The sequence below is a fragment of the Balaenoptera musculus genome, chromosome 12, assembly GCF_009873245.2.
Source record: "Balaenoptera musculus isolate JJ_BM4_2016_0621 chromosome 12, mBalMus1.pri.v3, whole genome shotgun sequence".
NCBI classification, from domain to species: Eukaryota; Metazoa; Chordata; class Mammalia; order Artiodactyla; family Balaenopteridae; genus Balaenoptera; species Balaenoptera musculus.
The window spans coordinates 15,692,581-15,706,587 of record NC_045796.1 but is presented as its reverse complement, the minus strand read 5'-3'; the positions used below and the strand labels follow the sequence as shown (position 1 = coordinate 15,706,587).

Sequence of the window (14,007 nt, the reverse complement as noted above, 5' to 3'; positions counted from 1 at the left end):
AAAATTAAATGATAATGAACATGTTGACCATATTCTATCAGTTCTAAGATATAGATTTTTTAAATTTCTGAAATCAGGATGCACCTTATTGTCAATGATGTACCCTGTATTCAATGGCAGTGTTTTTTCTTAAAATAATGGTATCTTAGATTTGGCAGAATACAGTAATGTAATATTTGGAATATGCTTTTCAGTGTTAGAAATGCCCAAACACACGTCAGCTTGGTCTTCAGGGCCTCGTAGGTTTCTACGCTGCGTGTAAATGACCAACCAAACCAAAGGCCATTAGACGTGGGACCGGAGCTCTGCCTTCTTCAGAACGTGGTGGTATCTGCTCTCTGACAGGACACTCTGGGAGGGTCCAGATGGATATTTTCTTCAGCGTGGTATTTAATGAAGTGTAAGCTACATATTCCCTCTGTATAAATTTGGAAATACAAACTGCAGGACAGTCTCAGCATGTGATTTTGGAACAATTCTCTAGATAAGCTATCTGAGCCAGGGAAATGCATTTTCCAGCCTCCTAGTGAATCCCCCATGGCCACCCCTCCTCCTGTGAATTGGCCCAATCCCCTTCCTACAGGGCGCCCGTAAGTCCAGCGCTTAACCAGGTGACGCCGTCTGCCAGCATGGAATACACAGGACGTAGGAGATAACACCACCCGGAATTGACTCATTTTTCACCTGATAACCAGTTGCTTTTCAGAACTGACCTGTGTTTCCTTGGGCCACAGCCCAACACTAAGGTTCGATTATACCCACCAGGCTGGTGAAACCCTCCAAGCTATGTTTTCACGCCTCAAATAGACTAAACATCTTAGTCATCTTCTGTGTTCACTAATACATAAATTCCAAGAAATGTTCTTTGTAATATCAGCCCTGTAGTTGTGCAATCTGTTTCATAAAATAGTTTTTGAGGCTACTTATGTTGTTATAGAACCTTCATTTTTAAAGCTCAGTGAGTAAATGCTACTTACAGAGAGCTAAAAAGACTTGAGAGGGACTCTGCCAAATTGTGTACAAATCCAAATAAATTCCCCTTGGGGGGGAAAAGCCCCTAAATTGCTTAACCAAATTTGACTCCTACAGCCACTGGGGAAAGAAAGGCAGGCTGAGTAGTTTATAAATCACTCAGAAAATCAAAATGATGTCACCATCACTCTTCAGCTAGTGAAGAGAAAACCGTGGAGGCTTTCCAAGAGTAGGCTCTTCAATTTAGGAGATTGTGGGAGGAGAGAAACAGAAAAAAAGGTGTAGCCAGGAAGGTGAAATGAAGTGGGAGCACGGACAGTGGAGGCTGGGGTGCAGTTGGCGGGGGGAGGATCAGAAAGGACAATGCAGGTGGACCCGGGGAAGGGGTTACCTAGCTGCAGGTGGAGAGCTCCGCCCACATCTGGGCAGAGGCACCCTTCCCCCTCTCCCGCTCTAGTGGGCATTGGAAGTGGGTTTACTGTTACCTCTTGCACCAGAGTCAGGCCCCATGGGGTCATGGGGGAGAACACAGGGTAGCATGAGGACTGAGAGATTGTCCGCAGTAGCAACAGAAAAAAATAGAGCAGGGGGCTGCCTACCAGTGGAGAGACTGCTGCGCCGCAAAATAGGGACCCCAGGGTGAATCAGGAAACTGCTGCATTGTCAGACATCAGCCCTCAAGACCAAGTCACAGACAGATGGATGGGCCAGACCCCCCGTAAGAGAAGCGGCTGAGCTCAGGAGCCCCAAAAGACTCTCTCTGAGAAGTCTTTTGGTTTGCATAGCACTCCTGTTAAGATGAGCAGCAGCATGCAGATCTTAACCAGTGAAATAGAATAGTTCAGTTGTTCGCCCAGCGACACTCTGGAGTTCCTAAGATTTCCTGTGTCTGAAGTTGAGCCTCGGGCACTAGCTCCATTTACCGACAGTTATGTAATTAATGAAATATTTTGAAATGTGATTTTTGACTTGAGAGGGAAAAATATGGACACAGATAAAACAAAAGAGTATTTCCACATTTTTGAATTGCCAAGAGACACATGTGGCTAGCCCAGTAATAAAGCATTACGCAACAACCCGTCCATTCCTGGTTAAAGAATTCAGCGATGACCCATGAAAAACACTGGGCTCTATCCTGGAGTTGTCTTTAGGGGTGGCCTTTGGACACACTGTAATAGTCCATCTCCTTTCCTGTGGCAGAGGTGTATCCTGGCACCTGGGAAGAATTCTAGAATCTAGTTTTTAAGAGTTGCTTCTCTATCTAAAGCAATGTACCGTTTTCTTATGCACTTTAATTGTTAGCAGTTGTACTTAATCCTACTTGGGAAAAAGGACCACAAAGCCATTTGATCTAATCGTTGGCATGGTGTACGGCTGTTTTCTACTCTAGCAGCGACCACCTAAGCTGAGCAGACTCTCTTGCCTCTTATGTTTCCCCACCCAGTGATATCGAGATTTCAAGAGCACAGACTCCAAAAGCTGTGGATATCCTTGCCAAGGAGATAGGGTTGCTTGCAGATGAAATTGAAATCTATGGCAAAAGCAAAGCCAAAGTACGTTTGTCCCTGCTAGAAAGGTTAAAGGATCAAGCAGATGGAAAATACGTCTTAGTTGCTGGGTAAGACTACTTTTAAAATCTCTTTTACTAAGGAGACATTTATAAAACTCTCTTCCCTGTTTATATCTGTCACCACACCCCTCAAATCCATCCTCTTCTCCAGCTTGACATTATTTTGTCCATTTCACTTGGCAGTCCTTCATTTGACATGAGGTAAGTTTTTATTTTCAGTGTAAAACAAATGAGTCTCCTCCACAGAATATAAAGTGTAACGAGTTCCTAATCCAGGACTTTGCTTTTTGTTTCTCATATTGTGTTTTGGTCACCCTGGTTCTGCCTTGGATTTTTCATTTCGCTTTTCATGATAAAAATTAAAATAAGAATTGAAAGTAAAATATTTTGAGCTGAATGGGTTGTTTTTCTACTTAGAAATAACATTGGAAAATGAACAGATCATTGTGTGAGACTTAGACTTTTCGATTAGTATCCTTAATGTTTATGAATTTGCATTACAGAAACTCATTTCTCTTTCTTGCATTTCAGAATTAATATTGGGCCACTTACATTTGTGTTGCTCGTTTTACAAAAGGCAAATGCACAGTTTTTGTGAAAAGGAGCATTTGCTTTATTTTGCCTCTTTTTTAAAAAAAGAAACACATTCACCAGCTGAAAAACAATAGAAAACAAGGGATTTCAAATATTTATTTAATGTGACCCAAGGGAACATCAGGAGACCATATAAATTCCTTTGTTGTCTTGAAATGTCATTACATTGACTTACTAATGATATATAAGCCAAGGCTTGGGGCACAAAACCCTATTTGTTAACAGAGACATTTTTGTAACTGGACTTGACTCATAGTTAACTTGGTTTTTTTTTTTTTTTTTTTTTTTTTTAAATTTATTTATTTATTTTATTTTTGGCTGTGCTGGGTCTTCGGTTCGTGCGAGGGCTTTCTCTAGTTGCGGCAAGTGGGGGCCACTCTTCGTCGCGGTGCGGGGACCGCTCTTCATCGCGGTGCGCGGGCCTTTCACTATCGCGGCCCCTCCCGTTGCGGGGCACAGGCTCCAGACGCGCAGGCTCAGTAGTTGTGGCTCACGGGCCCAGCCGCTCCGTGGCATGTGGGATCTTCCCAGACCAGGGCTCGAACCCGTGTCCCCTGCACTAGCAGGCAGATTCTCAACCACTGCGCCACCAGGGAAGCCCTAACTTGGTTTTTATATATCTAATTATTCGTGTAAGTGCGTTATTTCTTTTTCTGGTTATAAAAGTCATGCATACTTGTAAAATTATTTGAAAAATACAGAAAGTAAAAACAAAGTATAAACGGCTGTTCACATTTGAGACCATCTTGACACAGATGCAGTCTGTCATAAATGAGATCATTGTACACATGCTATTCTGTAAGCAACTTGATTATTAACAATATGTTGTATACCTAGCTCCATGTGAGTCAGGATAGAGCTATGTTATCATTTTGCATGACTACCTAACATGCTACTGCTCACATCCCTGATTCTTCAATGTGCTGGGGGATTGGGCTTGGGGGGAGTGGTAAAAATGCCTGGGATGAGGGTGGGTCCCATTCTACACATCTTCCCAGCACCAAGAAACGTAGCTGTGGCTCAGCCACTGATAGTAAAGCATGTTTCTAATTCTTCTTCAAGTGTATTAAGGCAGAAAAAAGGTTTGAAGATGACATAGAGATGTCCCACAATTTATTTAACCAATTCTCTATTGATGGGCTCTCAAATTGTTCCCCATCTTTGGCCATTACAAACAGCGCTGAAATTAACAACCATGGGCATGCATATTTGTGCATTTATCCAATGATCTGCTTAGGAAAAATCCCTAGAGATGAATTCAATTTTTCATACCTACAAATAAAGATAAAACTACAAATAAAGCAAGATAGCATCCATAATATCACCTCTTTAATGGTATAATAATTTCTTCATATCTCTTCCCCTTTTTCCTTTAGCCTCCCTCTACCCCCCCACCTCACCCCCCATCCCACCCCCCAGCTCCTCCTTCTCCATCTCCTTGTGTTACTGTTTTCTAAGAGGGATGGACAGCTAGAGTCATTCGGTGGCTGTGTTTTTAAGGAATTCATACCTTGCTGCAGCACCTCAGTTGCCTGTGGCTTAAACCTCTCTCAGACTTCCAGGTTCACTACCGCTGGATTCCCAATCCTAATGGGATCCTCTCCAGCCTAGGACCCCAGCCCTGATGTCCCCATAACTGAGCTGTAGGAAACCTCTTTGAGGGGAGATTTGGCCTCACCTGAGGCACCCTCTGGGGGCAGATCTGTGAAAGGAGCTGGCTGACGACAGGGAGTGGGTACTCCTGGGTCCCAGAGTTTGGAGCAAACATCTAGTCAGTCAGTGTTGCTTTTCTGGAAGTGTGCTTCATGCAAGTTTCTTTACAGTGAGTAAATTAACTCTGAGACATAAAGAACTTCAGAAGCAAATTTAGCATCTTATCCACAGACCTGCTTCCCTTCTTCCAGGATTTAGGTGCTCTTGGTAGGTGGGTTTGCTGGTTTTCTCACCCTGTTTAAGGTAGGAAGAATTAGGAAAACTCAGGAGGATGTGGTCTCAGTTTACTAAGGAAGAATCATGCAGCCATTTTTCACATGGAATGGCTGTGATTTACTCTGTTTTGGGCTCGTCAGTATTGGAAATAAAAGCGCAGATCTACACATGGCCCTGCCCTTCACTGGGAACACAGAATTGATACTTCTAAAACAAAACCTGTGTTGGTACTGTTATCAGATTCCTAACCTGAAGTCATAACCTGGCCTCCAGCCGCATGCCAGAGAGCGACCGCCAGCCTGGCCGCCTAGGATTGCCACTACGTGTTGGTCCCTACCCAGTAGAACATCGTTCCACTCTGTCTCTGCTGGCCTTTATGTGTGTAACCGAGCGGAAGAAGCCAGGCTGCCATGTTATACATAGAAGCCAAAATTAAACCTGAATTCTCAAGTACAGGTTTAACCCCAGGTCATCAACAGTTCTTTTTCTGAAATCGTGGTATAAATTCCCTTACATAACGAAGACCTGTGAAGGAACAAAAATCAAATTGTGTTGCTTTCACCTGCATTGAAAAAGAAGCTGGGGCTTCCCTGGTGGCGCAGTGGTTAAGAATCTGCCTGCCAACACAAGGGACACGGGTTCGAGCCCTGGTCTGGGAAGACCCCCCATGCCGCGGAACAACTAAACCCGTGCGCCACAACTACTGAGCCTCGCTCTGAGCCCGCGAGCCACAACTACTGAGCCCGCGTGCCACAGCTACTGAAGCCCGTGCACCTAGAGCCCATGCTCCACAACAAGAGAAGCCACTGCAGTGAGAAGCCCACACACCGCAACGAAGAGTAGCCTCCGCTTGCTGCAACTAGAGAAAGCCTGCGTGCAGCAACGAAGACCCAATGCAGCCAAAAATAAATAAATAAAATAAATAAATTTAAAAAAAAAAAAAGAAAAAGAGGCTGTGAGGGTAGGATTTTGAGATGTATATATGCATCTGTCTCAGAGCTTGGAGGTTTTTAGAAAAGACATATAACAGTGTATTCTATTAGAGAGGAATGAACTCCCCTCACCAACACAACAAGAGAGATTTTTTAAGTGTGTAAACTGCCTTTGTTATCTAATCTTTTGATACCTGGATGTTTGAAATCACTTTAAAACAGCAAGACAATCGTTTATAATCTAAAATGACAACTTCATTTGAAATAAAATCACCTTTAATTTTTGTCAGGTCAGTTATGGAAAAGTGACATTATCAAGCCCTTATACACATGGTTGCAACTTCTTAAGAAATATAAATTACCCATCCACATAATTCAAAGAGTCATGTACCACAATGTTTACTGCAGCACTATTTACGATAGCCATGACATGGAAGCAACCTGAGTGTCCATCGACAGATGAATGGATAAAGAAGATATAGCATGTATATACAATGGAATATTACTCAGCCATAAAAAGAAACGAAATTGAGTTATCTGTAATGAGGTGGATGGACCTAGAGACTGTCATACAGAGTGAAGAAAGTCAGAAAGAGAAAAACAAATACTGTATGCTAATACATATATGTGGAATCTAAAAAAAAAAAAAAAAAGGTTCTGAAGAACCTAGGGGCAGGACAGGAGTAAAGATGCAGATGTAGAGAATGGACTTGAGGACACGGGGAGGGGGAAGGATAAGCTGGGAGGAAGTGAGAGAGTGGCATGGACATATATACACTACCAAATGTAAAATAGATAGCTAGTGGGAAGCAGCAACATAGCACAGGGAGATCAGCTCGGTGCTTTGTGACCACCTAGAGGGTTATATGTATATGTATAGCTGATTCACTTTGTTATAAAGCAGAAACTAACACACCATTGTAAAGCAATTATACTCCAATAAAGATGTTAAAAAAAACAACTCAAAAAAAAGCAGAACTCAAAAAAAAAAAAGGATGTGGTGCATATATACAACGGAATATTACTCAGCCATAAAAAGGAACGAAATAATGCCATTCGCGGCGACATGGATGGACCTAGAGATTGTCATACTGAGTGAAGTAAGTCAGATGGAGAAAGACAAAAATCATATGATATCGCTTATATGTGACATCTAAAAAAAAAATGGTACAGATGAACTTATTCGCAAAACAGAAATAGAGTCACAGATGTAGAAAACAAACTTGTGGTTACCAGGAGGGAAAGCGGGTGGGAGGGATAAATTGGGAGATTGGGATTGACACATAGACACTACTACATAAAAAATACATAAGTGATAAGGACCTACTGTATAGCACAGGGAGCTCTTCTCAATACTCTGTAATGACCTTCATGGGAAAAGAATCTTAAAAAGAGTGGTTATATGTATATGTATAACTGATTCACTTTGCTGTACAGTGGAAACTAACACAACATTGTAAATCAACTATACTCCAATAAAAATTTTTTAAAATAATAATAAAAAAAATAGATGGCTAGTGGGAAGCAGCCGCACAGCACAGGGAGATCAGCTCGGTGCTTTGTGACCACCTAGAGGGGTGGGATAGGGAGGGTGGGAGGGAGACCAAGAGGGAGAGGATATGGGGATATATGTATACATATAGCTGATTCACTTTGTTATACAGCAGCAACTAACACAACATTGTAAAGCAATTATACTCCAATAAAGATGTTAGAAAAAAAAAAGAAATATAAATTACCTGTCCATTAAATGAAGAATTTTTTCCTTTTTTCTGAAAGGTCTTTTTTTTAATCTGAAAATAATACTGACCCATTGAATAAAAATTAGCGTAAAGAAAAGTAAAAAGAAGGAGAAAACGAAATCTCTCATTACTCAGAAGTATTCAAAATTTTTTATTTCCTTCCAGGATTGTATCTCTGCATCTATCCTTTTTACACATTGAGATCATGCCATAAATACCATTTTGTGTCCTGCTTTTATCCCTGAATACTATAACATAAGTCTTCTCTCATGCTTTAGAAGAATTCAAATGCCCAAGTAATTTTTCAGTAAACCTAAATAACAAAATATTATTGCACATTTGAATTCATGTATAAATGTGATTTGAATATATCAACAGTGGGATTAAAATATTAAAACCATGGGATTAAAAAAACCTTCTACTATTAATAACCCAAATGCAAAACAGATTAATTCATTTTAAAAAGCTATTCTTCAAACTTCAGAATTTCTTATTCCGTCAGAGTCATCTGTATTTCATCAGCTACACTTCACATGGTATTTACACCTACACATCACTTTATTTGCTCTGCCTGACAAAATGAAAAGTATTGGGAATTGTTCAGGGAAATATGCCAAAAGAATCTTAGGGTCTCCTGAGTTTTACATATTTTCCTAGTTACACTAATGAAAAGGAATTTGTTTGAGAACTTGACTCGGAGTGCAGCTGCAGGGCATTGAAAGTGTATGCAGAATGGGTCTCCATCCGCCCTTTACTGATTTCCATGCAGAAGTTTTTAGAATTTCTCTGAATCGCTTGGACCCAGCAGTTAAAAAGGAAGCCCAAATTCAAAGTGTGAATAGACTGAATTTCACATTAAAGGAGAATATTCCCATCACTATTTTTTTCTCTAGAGTGCCAAATACCTGATTTTATTTTATTTTTGTTTATTTTTTAATGTTACAAACCATTTTGGTCAGTGTAAAAATAACTTCTTTTGATTCCTCTAAGACTTCGATTTTCTGCCCTGTGCAACTATCTAAATATCTGTGAGCTTTTCTTCTATTTACATTAGTGGCAGAGCTGAACAAAGGTATTTACAAGCGGCCAGGGACTTTGAACTATTTGCCTCAGTCAAGTGTGATGGGAAACAACCAAATGGACCATGGTTATCCTTTTTTTTTTTTTTTTTTTAAACAGACTTTATTATTATTTTTTTTAATGACTTAGGACAAGCTTTACTCATTGTTTTTTTTTTTAACATCTTTATTGGAGTATAATTGCTTTACAATGGTGTGTTAGTTTCTGCTTTATAACAAAGTGAATCACCTATACATATACATATATCCCCATATCTCCTCCCTCTTGCATCTCCTTCCCACCCTCCTGATCCCACCCTCTAGGTGATCACAAAGCACCAGGCTGATCTCCCTGTGCTATGCGGCTGCTTCCCACTAGTTATCTATTTTACATTTGGTAGTGTATATATGTCCATGCCACTCTCTCAGTTTGTCCCAGCTTACCCTTCCCACTCCCTGTGTCCTCAAGTCCATTCTCTACATCTACGTCTTTATTCCTCTCCTGCCCCTAGGTTCTTGAGAACTTTTTTTTTTTTTTTTTTAGATTCCATATATACGTGTTACCATACGGTATTTGTTTTTCTCTTTCTGACTTACTTCACTCTATATGACAGACTCTAGGTCCATCCATCTCACTACAAATAACTCAATTTCGTTTCTTTTTATGGCTGAGTAATATTCCATTGTATATATGTGCCACATCTTCTTTATCCATTCATCTGTCGATGGGCACTTAGGTTGCTTCCATGTCTTGGCTATTGTAAATAGTGCTACAGTGAACATTGTGGTACATGACTCTTTTTGAATTATGGTTTTCTCAGGGTATATGCCCAGTAGTGGAATTGCTGGGTCGTATGGTAGTTCTATTTTTCGTTTTTTAAGGAACCTCCATACTGTTCTCCATACTGGCTGTATCAATTTACATTCCCACCAACAGTGCAAGAGGGTTCCCTTTTCACCACACCCCCTCCAGCATTTATTGTTTGTAGATTTTTTGATGATGGCCATTCTGACCGGTGTGAGGTGATATCTCACTGTAGTTTTGATTTGCATTTCTCTAATGATTAATGATGTTGAACATCCTTTCATGTGTTTGTTGGCAATCTGATATCTTCTTTGGAGAAATGTCTAAGTCTTCTTCCCATTTCTGGATTGGGTTGTTTGTTTTTTTGATACTGAGCTGCATGAGCTGCTTGTAAATTTTGGAGATTAATCCTTTGTCAGTTGCTTCATTTGCAAATATTTTCTCCCATTCTGAGGGTTGTCTTTTCGTCTTGTTTATGGTTTCCTTTGCTGTGCGAAAGCTTTGAAGTTTCATTAGGTCCCATTTGTTTATTTTTGTTTTTATTTCCATTTCTCTAGGAGCTGGGTCAAAAAGGATCTTGCTGTGATTTATGTCATAGAGTGTTCTGCCTATGTTTTCCTCTAAGAGTTTTATAGTGTCTGGCCTTACATTTAGGTCTTTAATCCAGTTTGAGTTTATTTTTGTGTACGGTGTTAGGGAGTGTTCTAATTTCATTCTTTTACATGTAGCTGTCCAGTTTTCCCAGCACCACTTATTGAAGAGGTTGTCTTTTCTCCATTGTATATTCTGGCCTCCTTTATCAAAAATAAGGTGACCATATGTGCGTGGGTTTATCTCTGGGTTTTCTATCCTGTTCCATTGATCTATATTTCTGTTTTTGTGCCAGTACCATCCTGTCTTGATTACTGTAGCTTTGTAGTATTGCCTGAAGTCTGGGAACCTGATTCCTCCAGCTCCGTTTTTCTTTTTCAAGATTGCTTTGGCTATTTGGGGTCTTTTGTGTTTCCATACAAATTGTGAAATTTTTTGTTCTAGTTCTGTGAAAAATGCCATTGGTACTTGGATAGGGATTGCACTGAATCTGTAGATTGCTTTGAGTAGTAGAGTCATTTTCACAATGTTGATTCTTCCAATAAAAGAATATGGTATATCTCTCCATCTGTTTGTATCATCTTTAGTTTCTTTCATCAGTGTCTTATCGTTTTCTGCATACAGGTCTTTTGTCTCCTTAGGTAGGTTTATTCCTAGGTATTTTATTCTTTTTGTTGAAATGGTAAATGGAAGTGTTTCCTTAATTTCTCTTTCAGATATTTCACCATTAGTGTATAGGAATACAAGAGATTTCTGTGCATTAATTTTATATCCTGCTACTTTACCCAATTCATTGATTAGCTCTAGTAGTTTTCTGGTAGCATCTTTAGGATTCTCTATGTATAGTATCATGTCATCTGCAAACAGTGACAGCTTTACTTCTCTTTTCTGACTTGGGTTCCTTTTATTTCTTTTTCTTCTCTAATTGATGTGGCTAAAACTTCCAAAACTATGTTGAATAATAGTGGTGAGAGTGGACAACCTTGTCTTGTTCCTGATCTTACAGGAAATGGTTTCAGTTTTTCACCATTGAGAACAATGTTGGCTGTGGGCTTGTCATATATGGCCTTTATTATGTTGAGGTAAGTTCCCTCTATGCCTGCTTTCTGTAGGGTTTTTATATAAATGGGTGTTGAATTTTGTCAAAAGCTTTTTCTGCATCTGTTGAGATGATCATAAGGTTTTTCTCCTTCAATTTGTCAATATGGTTTATCATACTGATTGATTTATATATATTGAAGAATCCTTGCATTCCTGGCATAAACCCCACTTGATCATGGTGTATGATCCTTTTAATGTGCTGTTGGATTCTGTTTGCTAGTATTCTGTTTAGGATTTTTGCATCTATGTTCATTAGTGATATTGGCCTGTAGTTTTCTTTCTTTGTGATATCTTTGTCTGGTTTTGGTATCAGGGTGATGGTGGCCTCGTAGAATGAATTTGGGAGTGTTCCTTCCTCTGCTATATTTTGGAAGAGTTTTAGAAGGATAGGTGTTAGCTCTTCTCTAAATGTTTGATAGAATTCACCTGTGAAGCCATCTGGTCCTGGGCTTTTGTTTGTTGGAAGATTTTTAGTCACAGTCTCAGTTCAGTGCCTGTGATTGGTTCTGTTTACATTTTCTATTTCTTCCTGGTTCAGTCTTGGAAGGTTGTGCTTTTCTAAGAATTTATCCATTTCTTCCAGGTTGTCCATTATTGGCATATAGTTGCTTGTAGTAATCTCTCATGGTCCTTTGTATTTCTGCAATGTCAGTTGTTATTTCTCCTTTGTCATTTCTAATTCTATTGATATGAGTCTTCTCCCTTTTTTTCTTGATGAGTCTGACTAATGGTTTATCAACTTTGTTTATCTTCTCAAAGAACCAGCTTTTAGTTTTATTGATCTTTGCTATTGTTTCCTTCATTTCTTTTTCATTTATTTCTGATCTGATCTTCATGATTTCTTTCCTTCTGCTAACTTTGGGGTTTTTTTGTTCTTCTTTCTCTAATTGCTTTAGGTGTAAGGTTAGGTTGTTTATTTGAGATGTTTCTTGTTTCTTGAGGTAGGATTTTATTGCTATAAACTTCCCTCTTAGAGCTGCTTTTGCTGTATCCCATAGGTTTTGGGTCATCGTGTTTTCATTGTCATTTGTTTCTAGGTATTTTTTGATTTCCTCTTTGATTTCTTCAGTGATCTCTTGGTTATTTACTAGTGTACTGTTTAGCCTCCATGTGTTTCTATTTTTTACAGATTTTTTCCCGTAATTGATATCTACTCTCATAGCATTGTGGTCGGAAAGGATACTTGATGAGATTTCAATTTTCTTAAATTTACCAAGGCTTGATTTGTGACCCAAGATATGATTTATCCTGGAGAATGTTCCATGAGCGCTTGAGAAGAAAGTGTACTCTGTTGTTTTTGGATGGAATGTCCTATAAATATCAATTAAGTCCATCTTGTTTAATGTATCATTTAAAGCTTGTGTTTCCTTATTTATTTTCATTTTGGATGATCTGTCCATTGGTGAAAGTGGGGTGTTAAAGTCCCTTACTATGATTGTGTTACTGTCGATTTCCCCTTTTATGGCTGTTAGCATTTGCCTTATGTATTGAGGTGCTCCTATGTTGGGTGCATTATTATTTACAATTGTTATAGCTTCTTCTTGGATTGATCCCTTGATCATTATGTAGTGTCCTTCTTTGTCTGTTGTAAGCAGTCTTTATTTTATAGTCTATTTTGTCTGATAGGAGAATTGCTACTCCAGCTTTCTTTTGATTTCCATTTGCATGGAAAATCTTTTTCCATCCCCTCACTTTCAGTCTGTATGTGTCCCAAGGTCTGAAGTGGGTCTCTTGCAGACAGCATATATATGCGTGTTGTTTTTATACCCATTCAGCCAGTCTGTCTTTTGCTTGGAGCATTTAATCCATTTACATTTAAGGTAGTTATCGATATGTACGTTCCTATTACCATTTTCTTAATTGTTCTGGGTTTGTTTTTGTAGGTGTTTTCCTTCTCCTGTGTTTCCTTCCTAGAGAAGTTCCTTTAGCATTTGTTGTAAAGCTGGTTTGGTGGTGCTGAATTCTCTTAGCTTTTGCTTGTCTGTAGAGGTTTTAATTTCTCCGTCTAATCTGAATGAGATCCTTGCTGGGTAGAGTAATCTTGGTTGTAGGTTTTACCCTTTCAGCACTTTAAATATGTCCTGCCACTTCCTTCTGGCTTGCAGAGTTTCTGCTGAAAGATCAGCTGTTAACCTTATGGGGATTCCCTTGTATATTATTTGTTGTTTTTCCCTTGCTGCTTTTAATATTTTTTCTTTGTATTTAATATTTGATAATTTGATTAATATGTGTCTTGGCGTGTTTCTCCTTGGATTTATCCTGTATGGGACTCTCTGTGCTTCCTGGACTTGATTGACTATTTCCTTTCCCATATTAGGGAAGTTTTCTACTATAATCTCTTCAAATATTTTCTCAGACCCTTTCTTTTTTTCTTCTTCTTCTGGGACCCCTATATTTCACATGTTGGTGCATTTAATGTTGTCCCAAAGGTCTCTGAGACTGTCCTCAATTCTTTTCATTCTTTTTTCTTTATTCTGCTCTGCGGTAGTTATTTCCACTATTTTATCTTCCAGGTCGCTTATCCGTTCTGTCTCAGTTATTCTGTTATTGATTCCTTCTAGAGTATTTTTGATTTCATTTATTGTGTTGTTCATCATTGTTTGTTTGCTCTTTAGTTCTTCTAGGTCCTTGTTAAACATTTCTTGTATTTTCTCCATTCTATTTCCAAGATTTTGGATCATCTTTACTATCATTACTCTGAATTCTTTTTCAG

The 14,007-nt window shown here is 39.1% G+C and overlaps 1 protein-coding gene across 10 annotated transcripts in view; it reads left to right on the top strand.

The window, feature by feature from the left end:
* Positions 1-14,007, top strand: part of MTHFD1L (methylenetetrahydrofolate dehydrogenase (NADP+ dependent) 1 like) — a 227,669-nt gene that overhangs the window by 38,964 nt on the left and 174,698 nt on the right. For all 10 annotated transcript variants that reach the window (XR_005022127.1, XM_036871033.1, XM_036871032.1 and 7 more), the window contains exon 11: positions 2,417-2,590. Coding sequence is in view for 9 of the 10 variants with exons in the window: in XM_036871033.1 (XP_036726928.1) it covers positions 2,417-2,590 (174 nt within the window). In the remaining variant the exon portion in view is untranslated. The remainder of the gene's footprint in view (positions 1-2,416; positions 2,591-14,007) is intronic.